The sequence below is a fragment of the Littorina saxatilis genome, linkage group LG2 (genome assembly GCF_037325665.1).
Source record: "Littorina saxatilis isolate snail1 linkage group LG2, US_GU_Lsax_2.0, whole genome shotgun sequence".
NCBI lineage: Eukaryota > Metazoa > Mollusca > Gastropoda > Littorinimorpha > Littorinidae > Littorina > Littorina saxatilis.
In genome coordinates, this window is record NC_090246.1 from 31627559 (window position 1) to 31649386 (window position 21828).

Below are 21828 nucleotides of genomic sequence, written 5' to 3' on the forward strand. Positions count from 1 at the left end.
TATCGTCTCCAATTTAATTCTTTCAATGACGACGTGGGACTACCACCCCGCTGAAGTTGTATAGCTGCACGACGATTTCGATTTGAAGTTTACTCAGCGCAGAAAGAAAAGCGTTGCAAAACTAATGTGAAATCATTGCGTATAGTGACGCACGCCGCTTACGCCTGTCTTTTAATTACCACCTGGAAGTTATACAACCAACAATTCTTGTTGAAATTGTTTTGTTTAACGGGAACTTTTCTTTCCTGCGAAGAACATTATCTTGCAAGTCACAATCGATCTGTCCAGGCATTTGCAAGACGTGACTCATGGGGGAATCATTCCACATACGCACTCGCGCTTCCCGGCTGAGAATGAGCAGTCCAAGCATGGTGTAGCTTTTATTTTAGTAGACCTTCTAAGCCTGTGTCTATTTGTGGATTTGATCTGGCTATGACAGAATTCCAAATATGCACAGGAAGCAGCCGGGCTGTTGAATTTTCGGTGTGTTTCCCAGTGAAATTCAATTCAATTCAATTCAATTCAATTCAATCCAATCCAATTCAATTCAATTCAATCCAATTCAATTCAATTCAATTCAATTCAATCCAATTCAATTCAATTCAATCCAATTCAATTCAATTCAATCCAATTCATTTTCAATTCAATTCAATTCAATTCAATCCAATTCAATCCAATTCAATTCAATTCAATCCAATCCAATTCAATTCAATTCAATTCAATTCAATTCAATCCAATTCAATTCAATTCAATTCAATTCAATTCAATTCAATATCAACTTTATTATCTGAATGCAACAAAGAGACATTTTTCTTTTGGCTCGTGTACACAAAAACACAGTCATCATATTAGTAAATCCCGTGAAGGACAATTGTTTTCTTATGATATGAACTTCAGGTGGATCCGTCTACAGTCAGTATCAGCATAGACCTATATTAGATATAGGTCCCTGGTATCAGCTTGTTCAAAAGCAACAACCGACCTTGACATGAATGGACCTTCCTTGGCTGACACCAAAACAAAACAGACTTGACAAACATTGCATTCAAACGACACTCCCCTTATATCGAGTTCACCATCTACCCTTACAAAATCTTTCAGCAAAAAGACTCTTCAAGCACCTATTATGTGTGAGGCGGATCTAAACAACATGTTGTCGTGAATAGACGTTATTTATAGGACACTCAGCCATGGCGATCTCAACAACAGGTAGTATAGAACACTATACACTCAGCGTATATAACTATTCTTCGCTTGCCACGAAAACTCGAGCAGTTCAGTGAATTATCATTCTGTGTTCGGGTATGTACACAGCGGAACCCGCCTAAGACTTCTGCACATCTAAACAAGTCAGGTTTTAAAAGAGAAAGGGTCTTTATAAATGGAAGTAGATTAACAGACTTTATCAACAAAACATCTGCAAAAGTATATCTTTAAAAAGGAGAAATCTTAATTGGGTTTGTGGGGGAGGGGGGGAAGGGGTTAAGAGAGGTGTTCCACTGCGTTTTGTGACACAGCAGGAAGTGAAACCGAAGGAAACTTTGTTGGGTCTTGACAGCGACGAAAGCAAGCGACGATTTTATGAAAAACGTGTAACGTCAATGGAGGGAGATTTTGGTCGAAGTTAAGATTCCAGCACATATGAGAACCATACGATCACCATTTTCGATCAGTTCTTTAAACAGAATATACGAGAAGTTCAAGCTACCAGACCGACTGCTAACGTTGACTGGGCCAGCTACTCAAAACTGAAAGCTGACAAGTCATAATGGCTGCCTTCTTCGCTCGAAACCACGGCTACCAAATCGGATTACTGCTGATGATTCTTGGACTCAGCTTGTATATCCTGGGTCTGTCGGCCCCATATTGGACCCAGATACACTACGACATCAGTGATGCTGTGCAACACCAGGACTCACTTGACTATGATGGGTACGATCCCGACGCTAATATGAACACGGGCTTGTGGAAAGTTTGTAACACGGTATGGAATGAACGCTCTTGCGCGTCTACACCATCTGCATCAGGTGAGGGTTTGACAATTAGTTTGTTTTTTTAACGTTTGAAGTAACAGGTATTAATCTTATGAGGGGAGGGGGCGGGAGGATGTGTGTGTGTGTGTGTGTGTGTGTGTGTGTGTGTGTGTGTGTGTGTGTGTGTTGTTTTCAGATACTCTCTCTCTCTCTCACTCTCTCTCACTCTCTCTCTCTCTCTCTCGCTCTCTGGCCCCAGTACCCCACTAGGGGTCTACTGACCACTAGACCCCCGGTTGTAACCCCCCCCCCCCTCTGACTTAACTGCTCTGCCCCTGCTCTCTCTCTCTCTCTTCTCTCTCTCTCTCTCTCTCTCTCTCTCTCTCTCTCTCTCTCTCTCTCTATTTTTCTCTCTCTAATAGATGTGTATTGTTTTCATTATTGGGTACTGTTTGGAGTAAATCACTATCATCATCATCATCATCACCATCAACATCATCATCATCATCACCATCATCATCATCGTCATCCTCATTATCATCATCCTCATCCTCATCATCATCATCACCATCATCATCATCATCATCGTCATTGTCATCCTCATGGTCATCATCTCAAACATGTGTATATATATTGGTGTTTGTGTTTTAACTTCTATAGTGTTTCTGTTTTAGTGTAAATTGGTAGTGTTTTGCTTTTTATATTTACTGATTTAGTCAAGTTTTGACTAAATGTTTTAACATAGAGGGGAATCGAGACGAGGGTCGTGGAGTATGTGTGTGTCTGTGCGTGTGTGTGTGTAGAGCGATTCAGAGTAAACTACTGGATCTATCTTTATGAAATTTTACATGAGAGTTCCTGGGTATGATATCCCCAGACGTTTTTTCATTTTTTTCGATAAATATCTTTGATGACGTCATATCCGGCTTTTTGTAAAAGTTGAGGCGGCACTGTCACACCTTCATTTTTCAATCAAATTGATTGAAATTTTGGCCAAGCAATCTTTGACGAAGGCCGAACTTCGGTATTGCATTTCAGCATGTAGGCTTAAAAATTAAATAATGACTTTGGTCATTAAAAATCTGAAAATTGTAATTAAAATTAATTTTTTCATAAAACGATCCAAAATTACCTTTATTTTATTCTTCATCATGTTCTGATTCCAAAAACATATAAACATGTTATATTTGGCTTAAAAACAAGCTCTGAAAATTAAAAATATAAAAACTATGATTAAAATTAAATTTCCGAACTCGTATTAAAAACAATTTCATCTTATTCCTTGTCGGTTCCTGATTCCAAAAACATATAGATATGATATGTTTGGATTAAAAACACGCTCAGAAAGTTAAAACGAAGAGAGGTACAGTAAAGTGTGCTATGCAGCACAGCGCAACCGCTACCGCGCTAAACAGGCTCGTCACTTTCACTTCCTTTTGCACTAGCGGCGGACTACGGTCATTGTGAAAAAATGCAGTGCGTTCAGTTTCATTCTGTGAGTTCCACAGCTTGACTAAATGTAGTAATTTCGCCTTACGCGACTTGTTGTTTTGTGTGTTTATCACCAGAAGGACAGATTGTACGAAAAGGTCCAGCCTTAAATCTGTATTCTTATAAAATACATTTCAGTCTCAGTCTCTCTCTCTCTCTCTCTCTCTCTCTCTCTCTCTCTCTCTCTCTCTCTCTCTCTCTCTCTCTCTCTCTCTCTCTCTCTCTCTCTCTCTCTCTCTCTCTCTCTCTCTCTCTCTCTCTCTCTCTCTCTCTCTCCCCCCCCCCCCCGAAACACGAAGGATTGCTTCTCCGATTTTTTTTCTCCCGCAAAGTGTTGATGATTTAAACTTAACTTTTCTGTTGCTATAATATTCCAGCATGGTACAAGCCAGTGCAAGTTCTGCAGGTCATTGCATTGGTCGGATACCTGTTGGCCGCTTGTTTTGCCGTCGTGATAAACTTCAGAAATTCGACGATGCACAACAGGTGGCTTGAGAAAATCACAGGCTTATCAAGTGAGTTTCACAATTCATAAGCTAGTATTAAGCCAAGCGGACAGACACAAAAACAGACTCGTTATGGATGCACGCATCCGGACACATAATTATGGAACACAGGCATACAGTCATACAATCACACAGAGACGCGAGAGAGAGACACACACACATACACAGACACACACACACACACCCACACACACACACAAAAACACACACTCACACACAAACACACACACACACACACAAACACACACACACACACACACAAACACACACACACACACACACACACACACAAAAGCTTGTGAAGTAGCAAAATGCGAGTTCTAAGGCCAAAAAAAAAATAGGTGTGGTTACGGTAACATAGCCAAAGAAAATAGGGTAGGTAGGTAGGCAATCACTTTTTTTTTTTTTAACTTTTTTTTCTAATGTGTACAAATTAAACCTACTTGACAGGGAAATAAGTGTGCGACTCGGGCGCTTTCGCTTTCATTGCGTTTTTTGCACTCGTTTTTTTTTCTTTTTTTTCTTTCTTTTTTTGACAAATGTAATAAAAAGTTATAGGATCGGCCCCTAAAATTAGGGTAGGTCGGGTTACCGTAACCACACCTATTTTTTTTTTAGGCCTAATCACAGTTTTGTGACGATAATATTCTTTGTAGGCTATACGACTTTACTCGGCAAGTTTCCAACACCTTTCTTCTTGCTCCGGTTAAACCTCTTATAACGTCAGCGCCATATTCAACAGGGTGAATAAATTAATAAAACGCCTGTTGAAACTTTGATTCATTCCAAACGGCTCACCTTGGAAATGCTCAAAGCGTTTCCTCTCCCACACAAAGCTGAATGAATCAAATAAATTAAAAGCACATTAAAGGCACAGTAAGCCTCCCGTAAACCATCACTGAGCTCCCCGAGCCTCTGCATACAGTACAAGCATACTTCCATTTGAACGCTCACCACGTGCAGACTGTCTCTAACCTGCTCAACACTTCTTCTTCTTCTTCTTCTGCGTTCGTGGGCTGAAACTCACACGTACACTCATGTTTTTGCACGAGTGGAATTTTACGTGTATGACCGTTTTTACCCCGCCATTAAGGCAGCCATACGCCGCTTTCGGAGGAAGCATGCTGGGTATTTTCGTGTTTCTATAACCCACCGAACTCTGACATGGATTACAGGATCTTTTCCGCGCGCACTTGGTCTTATGCTTGCGTGTACACACGAAGGGGGATAAGCCATTAGCAGGTCTGCACATAAGTTGACCTGGGAGATCGGAATAATCTCCACACTTAACCCACCAGGCGGCCGCGGCCGGGATTCGAACCCTCCACCTTCCGATTAAGAAGCCGACGTCTTACCACCCCGCCACAGCGCCCGTCGCTCAACGCTTCAAATCGAAGTGTTCCACTTTTGAACACACTTTTTGCAACCCATTTTGAACACTGTGTGAGATAGTATATAATTTAACTAGCAAATTTAGTAGCAAACAAAGTAAAATTATGAAGTATATCACACGGTGCTTTTTTTTTTTTTTTTTTTTTTTTTTTTTTAAACGCCCAGCCGACCACGAAGGGCCATATCAGGGCGGTGCTGCTTTGACATTTAACGTGCGCCACACACAAGACAGAAGTCGCAGCACAGGCTTCATGTCTCACCCAGTCACATTATTCTGACACCGGACCAACCAGTCCTAGCACTAACCCCATAATGCCAGACGCCAGGCGGAGCAGCCACTAGATTGCCAATTTTAAGTCTTAGGAATGACCCGGCCGGGGTTCGAACCCACGACCTCCCGATCACGGGGCGGACGCCTTACCACTAGGCCAACCGTGCCAGTTATCACACGGTGCTAACAACTGATTACAAAAAGTGTGTTCAAAATGGAACACTTATATGTTTAGAGCGTACAAGGCCTTCAACAAGTAATTCCTTACAAAGCGTTCAATGGATGAGTCCCATATATCTTAACAATATGTCGATGTCGCAGGTGTTCTGGTTGGTTGGTTATTATTTTTTTATCGTCTCTTCACCTGGTATTGCACCGGCACGGTTGGTCTAGTGGTAAGGCGTCCGCCCCGTGATCGGGAGGTCGTGGGTTCGAACCCCGGCCGGGTCATACCTAAGACTTTCAAATTGGCAATCTAGTGGCTGCTCCGCCTGGCGTCTGGCATTATGGGGTTAGTGCTAGGACTGGTTGGTCCGGTGTCAGAATAATGTGACTGGGTGAGACATGAAGCCTGTGCTGCGACTTCTGTCTTGTGTGTGGCGCAAGTTATATGTCAAAGCAGCACCGCCCTGATATGGCCCTTCGTGGTCGGCTGGGCGTTAAGCAAAAAAACAAACAAACAAACAAACCTGGTATTGCTATTCGAGACCGATGCAAATGTGTTTCCTTTTGTCATTTCATATGGCAAGCTCCATGCTTAAACGTATTTACAATCAGGTCTATCACTTTTAACAGGTGTAGTTTGACCTCTTTTGGCAATATATCTGCAGTGACGAATCTTAAATTGGGACGGTATCGTTTTGTGTGTGTAATTTCCCTGCAAGCGTTTCCTTTGAATCGTCATTTCTTATATTTTGTATGAGGAAACGCCTCAGAAATAAGTAGTTGACAAGGAAGTGTGGCAGTTTCACAGATAAACACGCCTTATTTGGTTGCGGTTTAACATCTTCAAAAGCAAACAAACAAACGAACAAAAAGCAAACAAAATCTTTATATCAGGTGCTCTCCGCAGTTCAACATTTCATCGGCATTTTGATTTTGTCCTATTTTAGTTAGTGTATTACTGTCAGAGTGAGTAAAAGCGAGCGAAGTGGGCGAATGGCTGAATCATGAATGAAAGATTGTCAGTCAGTCGGCCGCTATGCGCACATATTGGATCCAAATATAACATACTAGATGATTACCCGCTTTGCCGGGTACCGGCTTCGCCGGTTACCGGCTTCGCCGGGAAGAAGTAGAGCCGAATACCAGGCTGTGCCTGGGACCCGGCTCTGCCGGGTGTACGCCGGCTTTGCCGGCGCACGAAGGAAAGGAGATAAACGCGCAAAACACTGGAGACCTTCTAAAAATAGTAACGTGCAGTGACCTTCTAAAAATAGTAACGTAGTAACGGGAATATGGATTGACGCCACACGGAGGAAGGGAGATAATCGCGGCTGAAAACACTGGAGAAGATAAGGAAGAGTTACTGGTAGTGGATCCCGACAACAACAAAACAAACAAGTCGCGTAAGGCGAAAATACAACATTTAGTCAAGTAGCTGTCGAACTCACAGAATGAAACTGAACGCAGTGCCATTTTTCAGCAAGACCGTATACTCGTAGCATCGTCAGTCCACCGCTCATGGCAAAGGCAGTGAAATTGACAAGAAGAGCGGGGTAGTAGTTGCGCTAAGAAGGATAGCACGCTTTTCTGTACCTCTCTTTGTTTTAACTTTCTGAGCGTGTTTTTAATCCAAACATATCATATCTATATGTTTTTGTAATCAGGAACCGACAAGGAATAAGATGAAAGTGTTTTTAAATTGATTTCGACAATTTAATTTTGATAATAATTTTTATATATTTAATTTTCAGAGCTTGTTTTTAATCCAAATATAACATATTTATATGTTTTTGGAATCAGAAAATGATGGAGAATAAGATGAACGTAAATTTGGATCGTTAAATAAATTGGTTTTTTTTTTTTACAATTTTCAGATTTTAATGACCAAAGTCATTAATTAATTTTTAAGCCACCAAGCTGAAATGCAATACCAAAGTCCGAGCTTCGTCGAAAATTACTTGACCAAAATTTCAACCAATTTGGTTGAAAAATGAGGGCGTGACAGTGCCGCCTCAACTTTCACGAAAAGCCGGATATGACGTCATCAAAGACATTTAATTTTATCAAAAAAATGAAAAAAACGTTCGGGGATTTTATACCCAGGAACTCTCATGTCAAATTTCATAAAGATCGGTCCAGTAGTTTAGTCTGAATCGCTCTCCACACACACACACACACAGACACACGCACATACACCACGACCCTCGTCTCGATTCCCCCCCTCTACGTTAAAACATTTAGTCAAAACTTGACTAAATGTAACACACACAAAATCGGTTCAGCGCGCACAGCGCTGCGCGCTGAGAGCACGTGTTGAAATATCTCATCGATGAGGTTGTGTCCGGGGTGTAGCTGAATACGGTGTCCTAATTTGAAAAAGATCCACCGAGAACTTTGGCCGTGCATCGCGAACAGACAGACAGATATATAGGTTACACACTCCGAGTTCTGAATATCGTGCATATTTTCCCTAGGGTCGATTTTCAGGTATTACCGAGCCTCTGGCGAGGTAATACCTGTAAATCGACCCGAGGGAAAATATGCACGATATTCAGGACGAGGTGTGTAAGCTTTTTATCCCATTACTCCGACGTTTTCATTAAAAAACCTAACTTTTTGACACAAACTTTGCGAGTGCCTGTTTACTGCTCATCAAACCTTCTGCCACCGAAAATCGTGTCATGATATTCATGTGCGAAACGAGTCCCCTTTTGTCTTTTTGTTTCCAGGATTTGAATGCATTTGTTACTGTGCAGTTACCGGCTGGTTTCAGTCGGTTACCCGAGCTGGCATTCGTCACAACTGCGAAAGACCGCATTCTGATAATCTTCGCTTCACAGCTAGCGACGGGAGAGAATGATACCCGAAGGGAAGTAACTCATTTTGGACCTGAGTTCAGCGGGATTCGAAAGACCGCGTGTGTGATTTTACAAGCGATGAAGATGATTGCTGAGTTTGTGCTTATTCGAGCCTTTGTGCTTCAGTGTTCAAATTTGTATTACCTACTTCTTCAATCGTCACTTACTGATTTAGGTGAGCCTAACTTTGATGTCTGTCGTTGTCTTAGGCGAGGTATCTGTCTGGGGGGAAACGGCGCACCACTGTCGAGTTGTTTTTATGCGGCAACGCATGTAGCCTAGTGGTCTCTGTATGTCCAAGATCCGATCTTCTTCGCCACCTTTTATTCTAACAGTATCACCAACTTTGGCAATTTCCATGCTGGTCAACTTGAGCCGAAGATACTACATGTATAGCAAACGACAGATCCTGCAGCAGAGGGTGCGTATCGTTAGCGCTAGCGAGACGCACCGGCAGCAGACGATAGATCTGTAGCAGACGACTGATGAGAGAGCCTTGTTCTGTTGAACCATATTTAGCAATCAATGCTCTAAAAGCGATAACAAATGAACAAAACTATAAGCATACTGTTTTAGTGTAAGTTTTATTTTGTCGCTCAAGATTTTGAATCGGGATGCTCTTGGGATTGATCTAAGCGGTTGCCCATGAAGCGTACCTCGTTACGACAACTTTACTAGAGTTGTGCCCCTTGAATCACTGTGTGTCTCTGTCGCTCTCTCTCTCGTGCTCTCTGTCTCTCTCTCAGTCTCACCACGTCGGACAACTCATAATCTTCACTCAGCTCTATTCACCCAAACAGATTATGTACATTCTTTGTTGTTTTCTTTATTTCTTCAATGATAATGTTTGTAGATCGTTAGCCAAACGTCAGTTCCACTTTTATACCGCAGAATATCTCAATCGTTTTGCTGAAAAAAAGTAGTCCCGAGTTAACGATAAATATGCAGATGACCTCTATAAATTATTCAGTTGTACTCTGAGACCAAATACAAAGACCAATGACAGGTGAGATCGAGACTCGGTTGTGATGGATAATTCATATGGTTGTGATGGATAATCCAAAATAATCCCCTCCTCAGCTAACAGAGACAAAGAGGCAGGTCATGGGATAAATATATATATATATATACTAGAGGAATACCCTGCTTCGCCGGGGTGAATCGCGAGACAGAGACAGCCAGCGTGGCGGTTCACCACAATCACCTTTGAAGGCGAAGTCCTGTCAAACGGGATTGAGAATTTTAGAGCTTATTTCTAAGCCCTATATTATCTGTTATGGCTTCTCAAATGCCAGAACATACAGACAGACAAAAGGCGCCAGACCCCATCACAAACAGAACTCTACAATCCACAGGTGTTGCCTCCACACACACACACACACACACACACACACACACACACACACATAGACACAGACACAGAAGCCGTATATATCTATCTATATCTATAAATATATAGAGATAGATGACAGTGGATTTTTCGCGTGGCTATAAATTGATTCGACCTTTTCACTTTTACAGTAAGTTACGGGTACATGCAAGGAAAGCCCACAACTTCTAAGGCGAACAACTCTGCAGAGTCTGCTGTGAAGGGCGACGGTAGTCTCCCTGTCACACTCGACCCCCTTTGAATGAACTTAGGTCACTCCCAGGTGGAATGGGAACAGCACGAAAATGATTCAGTGGCCTGAACATTTCATGTCGAGTCCCATCGCTGTCGACGACGCCAAATGTAACTGAGTGCCTAAACACCACAATCACCTTTGAAGGCGAAGTCCACTCACACGGGATTGAGATTAACTGTTATGGCTTCTCGAAGGAAGGCTTGAACTTACTGACACACCAATGCCGCTAGACCACATCACAAACAGAACTCTACAATCCACAGGTGTTGCCCACACACACACACAAACACACACACACACACACACACACACAAACACACACACACACAGAGAAGCCGTATATATATATATATTGTAATGGATGGCCCTATTAGTATTATCCAGAAACTTTAACCTGAACATTAGTGGATCTAACCTTTGCACTGAGAAACATGTGATACAGATCTAAAAGTGTTCTTCATTGACACAAGTGAAAGACTGGGAGACTTGTGGACAAATGTTATGATATTAACTGTGTTAAGATGTACTCACCAGAAAACCACTGCACAGTTCGTAGCAGGAAACTTTCGCTGACTAGTTTATGTAGTTTTTATTCGGAATCGTGTGCGTATCGATCGCATTCTTAAGAAACGAACACAATGGAACATAGTCTTCTCTTCGATGACGCCATTTTAGATGACGTGTTGTTCGAGATCTCATCGAAGAAGAACGATGAGAGAATGTTATGTTATGAAATGTGCATGTGAATATTACTGCATGCATTTTAGAATTAATTCATTATTGATAAGATAATGATTGAGTGAAAGGAAACAGAGATTTGGTTTAGTTAGATAAATTGTTTGTATGTTGTTAGAGGTTACCCAGAGAAACGTAAACAAACACTTTTTGGTCGCTTTGACTTGAGAAGGTGTTATACGAGATCTCATCGATGAGAGAATATTATGTAATGAAATGTGCATGTAAATATGGTTATGCATTTTAGAATTGATTCATTATTGATAGGATAATGATTGAGTGAAAGTAAAATGGAGATTTAGTTCGGTAGGATAGGTTGTTTGAGCATTGTTAGAAGTTACCTAGAGAAACGTAAACAAACATCCTCGATCGCCTTGACTCTAAGACGATCGAGAGTGTCGGTTCGTTGCTAAAGGTACGAAACAAGAAGAAAGGAAGGAGAGACAAGGTATGTTGTTTATGTTGTTAGGACATGTATTGGGGTAACGTAGACAGTCAAGGGAGATCGTTATAGACGATCGAAACGTTAGCGGTAGCTAGCGGTAACAAGTAAACAAACAAGGAAGGAGATAAATAGAGAAGGGAAAGGAGAAATCGGGGTTGTTCTAGTCGGGTTCTAAAGGATGCTGTTCTATTCAGGTTGCTTAGGATTGTTGTTTTAGTGTACTTCTCCGAGACGGGAGAAAGGTTGTTCGCTTGGCTTAGCTTGGCTGATATGTTCTAGCGATTTGGGTTCTTTTGGGCTGAGCGATGTGGTTCGAGTAAGCTTCTTCGAGACTGGACTAGGAAGGGATAGCAGTCTACAGGAAGAAAGTGGGGCTATCCGACAGGAGAAATCGGGGCGGCTTCTTCGAGACTGGACTAGGAAGGGATAGCAGTCTACAGGAAGAAAGTGGGGCTATCCGACAGGAGAAATCGGGGCAGCTTCTTCGAGACTGGACTAGGAAGGATATAATATTGAGTTAGAGAACACTAGGTTCTAAGCTACACGAAGAGATAGCAGTCTACAGTAAAGAAGATAGTCCAGAACAAGGTCATCATATGTCATGCCTATTTTTATATGTGAATGAACGATGCACTGATATATTGAAGTTCGATACGAATTTGTTCAGATGAATAAATCTGAACATTGAAACCTGGAACAATTTGTGTTTGCTTTATTCTTCATTAACATTCACACACACAACAATCAACAACCAGAGCCAACACAGCTCGCGCGCCCATCCCGTTACAATGGTGTCAGAAGTGTGGGATTTGTGATTCTTTTGTGAAAGACACATTTCTTGGAAATAACCCTGCAGTGGATTCATGGATTAAAGTGTGTGTGTGAAAAAAAAAAAAAAAAATGGAAATAACCCTGCTGATTCACGGATTATTATCTTCATGTGCTGATTCACGGATTATTATCTTCATGTGCTGATTCACGGATTATTATCTTCATGTGCTGATTCACGGATTATTATCTTCATGTGATTATTCATGGATTAAAATCTTCATGTGATTGTGACAACGTGCAACAAGAGAGAAAGAAGAGGAACTGAAGAAACTAGACAACGTACAACAAGAAGAAAGAAGAGGAACCGAAGAAACTAGACAACGTGCAACAAGAGAGAAAGAAGAGGAACTGAAGAAACTAGAAGAAGCATAGTAGCCTGGAGGTGATTTTTATAAACTTTATTGACTTTTGATACATGTTTTATACAGAGCTGTAGCGGATATCGTGGAAGAAGAGGATTTTACAAGAAGGAGATGTCTTTTGACTTTTATACCAGATGAAGAATGACTTTTCTTCAAAAGTGACTTTTTACGGAGATTCTGCTTGGATTGGACTTGATTGATTTCTGCAAAAGAAGAAAAGAAAGTATTAACAATGATGAATCCTGAACAATTTTATGAACAGTATCTACGTGATGAAGAAACTGAGGGAGCAGAATTTCCGATGGGAGGAAATAGTCATAATTCTACTGGAGGTGTTCAAGAACTAACAGTAACAGACAAGACATACAAAGGATCAAGTAGAAGAGGTCTACAAATGAAACCACAACTTTTCGATGGGAGTGATGACTTTGAGACATACTTAGATCAGTTTGAATGTATTGCTGATTTAGGTGGTTGGACACTGAGAGAAAGAACACTCACTCTTGGAGCCTGTTTGAAAGGACAAGCTAGAAGATTCTACGCTGGACTAGCACCTCATGAGAAAAGAGAATATGCCAGTCTTATATTTCAACTGCGACAGAGATTCGGCACAGCATCCAGACATGGGGTGTACTGGACCACACAGTTTGAAAACAGAAAAAGACTACCAAATGAAGGATTGGCAGACTTTTCTGATGAACTTCTTCTACTTGCACAAAGGGCATATCCAAATGTTGGGTCATCAACTCAACATCAACTTGCACTACAGCAATGGTATAAAAATATGAGTCCAGACATAAAATGGCGATGTTTGGAGAGAAACTGTCAAACCATTCGTGAAGCTGAAGAGGTGGCTGACATGTATGAAGCTATCATGGTACCACAGAAAAAGAAAATCTTCATGGTCAACGGAGAAGAATCAACGATGATAAATTCTTCACCGGAGACAACTGATCGAAATCGTCAACAACAAAAGGGAGACAGACGGTGCTGGACATGTAATGGGACTACACATTTGTCCAGAAACTGCAGACAGAGAACACAGTTTTGCACATGTTGTAAACGCTCTGACCACAGTTTGAAAGACTGTAATTTGTACAGGAAGTGCAAAGAACAGGAACAATTTGAAACTCGACCAACCCACAACGGACGTTCTCAACAGAGAAGAGAGGGAAACGAGAACCGCCGATTTTAAAGGGTCGAGAATCGGTAAATCGACGAAGACCCAACATGAAGAAAGAAGAAATTACGAAACAAGAAAACAGGGAAGATAGTCAACGCTACGTGAAGAAAGAAGAAATTACGAAACAGGAAAACAGAGAGGATACTCAACCGAGTCAACGCAACATGAAGAAAGAAGAAACTACGAAACAGGAAAACAGAGAGAAAGAAGATAAAACACAAGAAGATGTTCCACATCGTGCTGGGTTGAAACATTCCAATGCAGATGCTTTGAGCAGAAAACCCTGTACATCATACTTGAGACAACAACAAAGAGATCAAGAAACAATGAAAGAAGAAAACTTTGTTGCATGTACTTTGACACAACGGAGAAACAAGAATGATGAACTAAGACCTACAGCAGTTCAATTCTCTTTCTCTGACATCCTCAGTTCCGAAGACAAGTCAACAGCAGTTCAATTCTCTTTCTCTGATATCCTCAGTTCTGCAAGCAAGCAAGTCAAGCAAGAAAATCACAACATAGCTATGATTGTGGAGGATGAACAGAAACCGTCATGTAGTAAAACTCTAGACTCATCATCAAGTACAGAAAAACCTGATTTTGAAGTCAGATTTCATCCATTATCTCTGGACGGATGGAATGCAGAAGAACTTAGCCAAGCTCAACTTGAAGATCAAGATATTGAACCACTTCTATCTGCGAAGATGAAATCAAAGGAGCGACCAAAATGGGCAGAGCTCTCTACAAAACGTTCTCAGGCAAAAACACTTTGGGCTCAGTGGGACAGACTATGTATAGTAGATGGTATTCTCTGCAGAAAGCGTCTTGAGAATGATAAAGATACAGGACTACAAATGATCGTACCTGAGTCAAAGCAAGAAGATGTTATGAAGAATCATCACGACGTTCCCACCGCTGGTCATCTTGGATCTGAAAAGACAGGAGAGAGAATAAAACAGTCATATTATTGGCCAGCCATGGATGATTGTATCAAACGCTACTGTGTACAATGTGATAAGTGTGCTGCTCGAAAATCTCATCAAAAACATGTTCCACTTGGACATTGTGGAGTTGGTGAACCTCTGGAACGAGTGAATCTAGACATATGTGGACCTTTTCCCAAAACAGTGATGGGAAACACACACATTTTGGTCATCACAGATCAATTCACACGATGGACAGAAGCAATACCAATTCCAAATCAAGAAGCAAAGACGGTAGCACAAGCCTTCATAACCCATTTCGCAAGCAGATTTGGGTATCCACTAACACTATACACTGATCAGGGCACAAACTTTGAATCAGTGTTATTCAAGGAAATGTGTAATCTAGTGGGGATAAACAAGACCAGATCTACAAGCATGCGGCCTCAAGCAAATGGAATTGTAGAACGATTCAACAGAACACTGGCTGCTATGTTAACAGCGTACTGCGAAAACAACCAGAAAAGCTGGGATATCTACTTACCTCTGCTGGCCTCAGCATACAGATCGTCGGTTCACTGCAGTACAGGTATAACTCCAAATCGAATGATGCTGGGACGTGAGGCGAGACTACCGATGTCACTGGTGTTTGGGCGACCCGGAGCTGAAGAAGAAGATGTTTCCCCAGATGTCTACACTGCAAACCTGGAACAGACATTTCAAAAAGTATATGAACATGCACGGAAACATTTAAAGAAAAGTGCAGTGCATCAAGAGAGATACTACAACATGAAAACCAGAAAACGTGAACTGAGTGTAGGACAATTAGTCTGGTTGTTCAACCCTGTCAGGAAAATAGGTGTGTGTACTAAAATGACGTCAAAATGGAAAGGACCGTATATCATCACCAACAAGATTGATGATTTGACATACCTTATTAAAACTAGACCCAAGAAAGATTCAAAGGCGTATCACATTGACAGACTGTTACCTTATAAAGGAAAGAATGTGCCGACGTGGATGAAGAAGTGGAGATTGAACTGTTCGTAACTTCGCCTTGTTTTTCTGGAACATAACGATGACATTGTGCAAAAGATAGTCATTCATAAACAGTATTTTCATATATGTCTTTCGTAGGGATTGTGTTAGTTAGTATGATGGAGCGTAACTCAAGGTAAATTGAGGCTGGTTTCGAGACATATATATCCCTGTGTGACAATAATGTGAGGCACTAGGCCAAGATAATTATTCAAACTGGACAGGTAGAGTTCTCAAGGAGTCGAGTTATTGTTAGGCGATGTGAAATTGGTAAAGCACGAAGGTACTGTAGCACGCTTTTTCAATCCTAACAATGTTACTCGGTCTCGGTTAGTTTTAGAAGATAAGTGGGTAATACAAGATGTATTGTAGTATGGACGGTTGACAAATATGAAAACATGGACTATGAATAACTTAATTAGCGCAATACGATATTAATGTGTTACAGATGGAACCAGTACCGGTATATGAAACCATAAGTGATGTTTCAATCAACGAGGGGGGTCAGGGGAAGGAGAAAGAGAAAACAGACTTGCCTTCTGCAGCAAAACTATACCCAGTCACAGTGTATCTGCCCTACGATGAAGCTATGGCGATTGCACAGGTGCAAGTGACAAACACTTTTGCATCTTCTGTGATCAAACGGAAGGATGGAAGAACCACCATCAAACTAAACTACAAAAAGATCAAATAGGACAGAAGTGATTCACTCAAGTTTTAATTTCAAATTTCAATTTCTATGTTCTAGTTCTGGTACTGGTAGTTAAAGTTACAGAAGAATATGTTTTAAAATATATAGATTATGCGGAGCATAATGTTAGAAAGCGGGGGTGCATGTAATGGATGGCCCTATTAGTATTATCCAGAAACTTTAACCTGAACATTAGTGGATCTAACCTTTGCACTGAGAAACATGTGATACAGATCTAAAAGTGTTCTTCATTGACACAAGTGAAAGACTGGGAGACTTGTGGACAAATGTTATGATATTAACTGTGTTAAGATGTACTCACCAGAAAACCACTGCACAGTTCGTAGCAGGAAACTTTCGCTGACTAGTTTATGTAGTTTTTATTCGGAATCGTGTGCGTATCGATCGCATTCTTAAGAAACGAACACAATGGAACATAGTCTTCTCTTCGATGACGCCATTTTAGATGACGTGTTGTTCGAGATCTCATCGAAGAAGAACGATGAGAGAATGTTATGTTATGAAATGTGCATGTGAATATTACTGCATGCATTTTAGAATTAATTCATTATTGATAAGATAATGATTGAGTGAAAGGAAACAGAGATTTGGTTTAGTTAGATAAATTGTTTGTATGTTGTTAGAGGTTACCCAGAGAAACGTAAACAAACACTTTTTGGTCGCTTTGACTTGAGAAGGTGTTATACGAGATCTCATCGATGAGAGAATATTATGTAATGAAATGTGCATGTAAATATGGTTATGCATTTTAGAATTGATTCATTATTGATAGGATAATGATTGAGTGAAAGTAAAATGGAGATTTAGTTCGGTAGGATAGGTTGTTTGAGCATTGTTAGAAGTTACCTAGAGAAACGTAAACAAACATCCTCGATCGCCTTGACTCTAAGACGATCGAGAGTGTCGGTTCGTTGCTAAAGGTACGAAACAAGAAGAAAGGAAGGAGAGACAAGGTATGTTGTTTATGTTGTTAGGACATGTATTGGGGTAACGTAGACAGTCAAGGGAGATCGTTATAGACGATCGAAACGTTAGCGGTAGCTAGAGGTAACAGGTAAACAAACAAGGAAGGAGATAAATAGAGAAGGGAAAGGAGAAATCGGGGTTGTTCTAGTCGGGTTCTAAAGGATGCTGTTCTATTCAGGTTGCTTAGGATTGTTGTTTTAGTGTACTTCTCCGAGACGGGAGAAAGGTTGTTCGCTTGGCTTAGCTTGGCTGATATGTTCTAGCGATTTGGGTTCTTTTGGGCTGAACGATGTGGTTCGAGTAGGCTTCTTCGAGACTGGACTAGGAAGGGATAGCAGTCTACAAGAAGAAAGTGGGGCTATCCGACAGAAGAAATCGGGGCGGCTTCTTCAAGACTGGACTAGGAAGGGATAGCAGTCTACAAGAAGAAAGTGGGGCTATCCGACAGGAGAAATCGGGGCAGCTTCTTCGAGACTGGACTAGGAAGGATATAATATTGAGTTGAGAATATTAGGTTCTAAGCTACATGAAGAGATCGCAGTCTACAGTAAAGAAGATAGTCCAGAACAAGGTCATCATATGTCATGCCTATTTTTATATGTGAATGAACGATGCACTGATATATTGAAGTTTGATACGAATTTGTTCAGATGAATAAATCTGAACATTGAAACCTGGAACAATTTGTGTTTGCTTTATTCTTCATTAACATTCACACACACAACAATCAACAACCAGAGCCAACAACAGCTCGCGCGCCCATCCCGTTACAATATGCATATCTGTATCTATAAATATATAGAGATAGATGACAGTGTATTTTTCGCGTGGCTATAAATTGATTCGACTTTTTTACTTTTACAGCAAGAACAACTTACGGGTGCAATCGTGACATTCTAAAAAGAGTAACGTAGTAACGGGAATATGGATTGAAGCCACACGAAGGAAGGGAGATAAACGCTGAAAACACTGGAGAAGATAAGGAAGAGTTACTGGGAATGGATCCAGAGAAAAACAGAGAAAAACCAAAATCGGTTCAGCGCTGCGCGCTGAGGGCACGTGTTGAAATATATCATCGATGAGGTTGTGTCCGGGGTCTCTCTGAATAAGCCCACCAAATTTGAAGCAGATCCATCGAGAACTTTGGCCGTGCATCGCGCAAAGACACACAGACACACAGACACTAGTCGAATATATAGATAGATGTCACGATATTGCAATTGGATTCAAGTTGTCTTCAAACCGTTGCTCTCTCGGGTCTTCTGGGCCTGGCGCGCTTGGTGGTGTAAGTATTACTAATCAGAGAGTCACTGTACGTCACAGCTTCATTCTCTGACTCACCCTTTTGTTGTTTTCTCACATCTTCTGTTGGCTTGGTGAAAACATTTGCACATATGTCACGATATTGCAACTGAATTAAAGTTGTCTTCAAGCTATTGTGTTCTGGGGCTGGTGGTCTTAGCTATAGTGATGTACGTTTCAATCAGTAAATCAGTGATTCGCAATACCCCACAGTTTAATTCCCAGATTCACTCCTTCTTTGCCTTCTCATGTCTTCTTGGGTTGACGGGTTTGGTGATGTAGCCTACATATACGCCTACCTCACCTGAGCTCGACGTTGACTTCGCGAAGTCTGTTAACCGAACATTGAGTGCCAAAGCTTCGCGCAGCGAGCTTCGTAAAGTTGACTACGCCCAATTAATATCAGGCTTATCAAACAGCTGTCAGATATTGACTATTTATTCCCCCCCTCGGCTTCTTTGTCTCTGTAAACGTGTAGGGCTAGTTATTTTTCGGTAACTTACCCAACAACCAAAATCACTTACCCAACAACGGGCCTGAATCCTCAATAGCTCACAGGTTGATGAGCTAGACTTTGAGGGAACTACTTTAGCGATTGAAAAGTTCCGAACGCTCTAATGTACGAAATATACATCTCTAGACCAAATAATACAAACATACTGCAATTAAACTAGCAACTACAGGCTTGAACACATTAATCTCCATATAAAATCCATGAGTTTGGTTGTTTTCTAAATCCAAATCGAACGATCAGTGCAGAGAAACTCGCTTTAGATCTCTTATGAGTGCAAGCAAACTTCTGAAGCAAGTAACTCTCGTACTGTCTAGCGATAAGAGTAGTTCCCCTTCCAAATTTTCTGAACTGAGTATCTTGGACAAAAGACTGCAATCCGACGGTTAGTTTTTGACAATATTTCATTTTATAAACGGATCACACGCAACCAAGTGCACACATCTCATCAATTTAAAGAACATACAGCGGTTTCATACTTTATTTTGCCCCAGAAAACTGAACTTCATACAGTTTTTAACGTTGGAACACGGGTGCAAAAGTTCGTCTGCTAGTCCCATTCGAAGAAAGAACATTTCCTAAGCGATTCCAAAACATGAACAGAACACACACTATCTGCCTTTACCGCCACAGCAGAATAACAACATAACTGTGTTCTTGATTTTAGTCCAAAACAGGGAAACTGGCAAGAAGTGTTTCCATGAACTATACAACCGCGCATTATTCAATCGCCTGCGCAGGTAGACTGGTTGAGTGAATTGGATTCGATCAAACTTTCGCACAAAAACTCCTCTTTTCTTTGAATAACTGTAGAACAGAGGAATAAAGAGGTTACATACCTCGTCTCAGTGATTATTAAAAATAATGGTCTCAGTTCGCGGTCATGAAAAAGCTCGCTGAAGCTCGCATTTTTCCAATCAATCAATCAATCAATGAGTCTTATATCGCGCATATTCCGTGGGTACAGTTCTAGGCGCTCTGCAGTGATGCCGTGTGAGATGAAATTTTATACGGCCAGTAGATTGCAGCCATTTCGGCGCATATTTACCTTTCACGGCCTATTATTCCAAGTCACACGGGTATAGGTAGACAATTATTAACTGTGCCTAAGCAATTTTGCCAGGAAAGACCCTTTTGTCAATCGTGGGATCTTTAACGTGCACACCCAATGTAGTGTACACGGGGGGAGGTTCGGACACCAAAGAGAGTCTGCACACAAAGTTGACTCTGTGAAATAAATTTCCGCCGAACCTGGGATCGAACTCACGCTGACAGCGGCCAACTGAATACAAATCCAGCGCGCTACCAACTGAGCTATATCCCCGCCCATTTTTCATGATCCGCTAACTTCAACCATTATTTTTAATAATCACTGAGACTCGGCATGTCATCTCTACGTACCTCACAGCTTCATTTACACATTCACCCCTTCTTTGCTCTCTCAGGTCTGTTGGGGCTGATCGGCTTGGTGATTTACGTATCGAAGACACAAAAGGAGCTGGTGCAGCTCACACAACAAAATCATTCTGTCGAGATCCGCTTGGAAGGCTGGACCCTGATGTATCATCTCTCCTGGGCCTTCTACTTGAATCTCGCCGGCTGTCTTGCCACCATCGTCGCCACCGTGCAGACTGGCCTGTACAACGTCCCCCTCCGCCAGCCTGACGACATCCCTTTCCTCAACGCAGGCGGTGACGACACCGATCCGGGCATCGTCACAGACCCGTCTGCTTATCCGCCGCCCTATTACGTACTGTTCCCGCCCATGTTTGATCATGGTAGTGGGGGTGGCGCGGAGTTGGCGAAGCCTTCTGATGTCGTTGCTGCTGCTGCGGCAGGTTTGGGCCCAGATGGTGATGACACACCGCCACCTCCAAGTTATGAGGTTGCCATATCAAACATTTCGACCATAGCCACATTTTGATTCATTCTGCGTATAGATGTAAACAGATTCTAGCTCCCCCCCCCCCCCCCATCAAAGAAAAGAGGAAGACTTATTAGTGAACAATGTTTTCCTTGATGCGAGTGGCTGTTTCGAGTAGTTTGTGCGGGTTTGGGTACAGGAGGAGGGTGTATTTTTGCAAATGAATAGTTTTTTCTTATCAGCTCAAGGATGACAGGTGGATGTGAGTGACGATTTTTTGCCATAGGTGTGGCGGGGGGGGGGGGGGGGGGGGGGGGGTTGGAGGAGGAGGTGTGGGTTGGTTTTAAGTCAAAGTTTGAGGGGTGGGTGTAGGGTGATACCCTTCAACTTTCTTCTATTTTTTTTCCTATTGAGATGCTTATATATAAATATATATTTCCATAAGTGTACTCTGTTCAAGTATTTATGAGATAACCAGTAAGCTTTGATCTCACTTGTGTCGTTTTCTCTTTTTCTTTTTTTGCTCGTGTGCATTTTTACAATGTCATAAATATTAAAGTTGTGTTCAAGCTCCCTACACAGAACAAGACAGTGCCCAGACAGAGCTTTAGATTCTCAAGCTTATGAAGTAAAATAACTCTCTCTTCATGTTACTTTGGAAAAAGATGAAAAGTA

General features: G+C 41.5%; 1 protein-coding gene and 1 long non-coding RNA gene across 3 annotated transcripts; one reads left to right on the top strand and one right to left on the bottom strand.

The window, feature by feature from the left end:
• Positions 1-1479: 1479 nt before the first annotated feature.
• On the top strand, positions 1480-21274 carry LOC138958766 (uncharacterized). The gene is made up of 3 exons (XM_070330049.1): positions 1480-2027; positions 3842-3979; positions 20735-21274. The coding sequence occupies exons 1-3, from the start codon at positions 1769-1771 to the stop codon at positions 21211-21213; spliced, it is 876 nt and encodes a 291-aa protein (XP_070186150.1). The 5' UTR covers positions 1480-1768; the 3' UTR covers positions 21214-21274.
• LOC138958765 (uncharacterized) lies at positions 12676-18013 on the bottom strand. 2 transcript variants are annotated; one of them, XR_011453494.1, is made up of 5 exons: positions 16812-18013; positions 15752-15825; positions 15305-15465; positions 14702-14767; positions 12676-12857 (listed from the first exon to the last, which is right to left on the bottom strand). It is a non-coding gene; the product is annotated as an uncharacterized lncRNA (long non-coding RNA). The 2 variants fall into 2 exon arrangements; XR_011453493.1 differs by lacking the exon at positions 16812-18013 and having other exon boundaries at positions 15752-16416.
• Positions 21275-21828: the final 554 nt, after the last annotated feature.

Coding starts and splice junctions, on each gene's coding strand:
- LOC138958766 (XM_070330049.1), top strand. CDS start 1,769: ATGGCTGCCTTCTTCGCTCGAAACCACGGCTACCAAATCGGATTACTG. Junction 2,028..3,841: donor GTCTACACCATCTGCATCAG/GTGAGGGTTTGA, acceptor ATAATATTCCAG/CATGGTACAAGCCAGTGCAA. Junction 3,980..20,734: donor GAAAATCACAGGCTTATCAA/GTGAGTTTCACA, acceptor TTGCTCTCTCAG/GTCTGTTGGGGCTGATCGGC.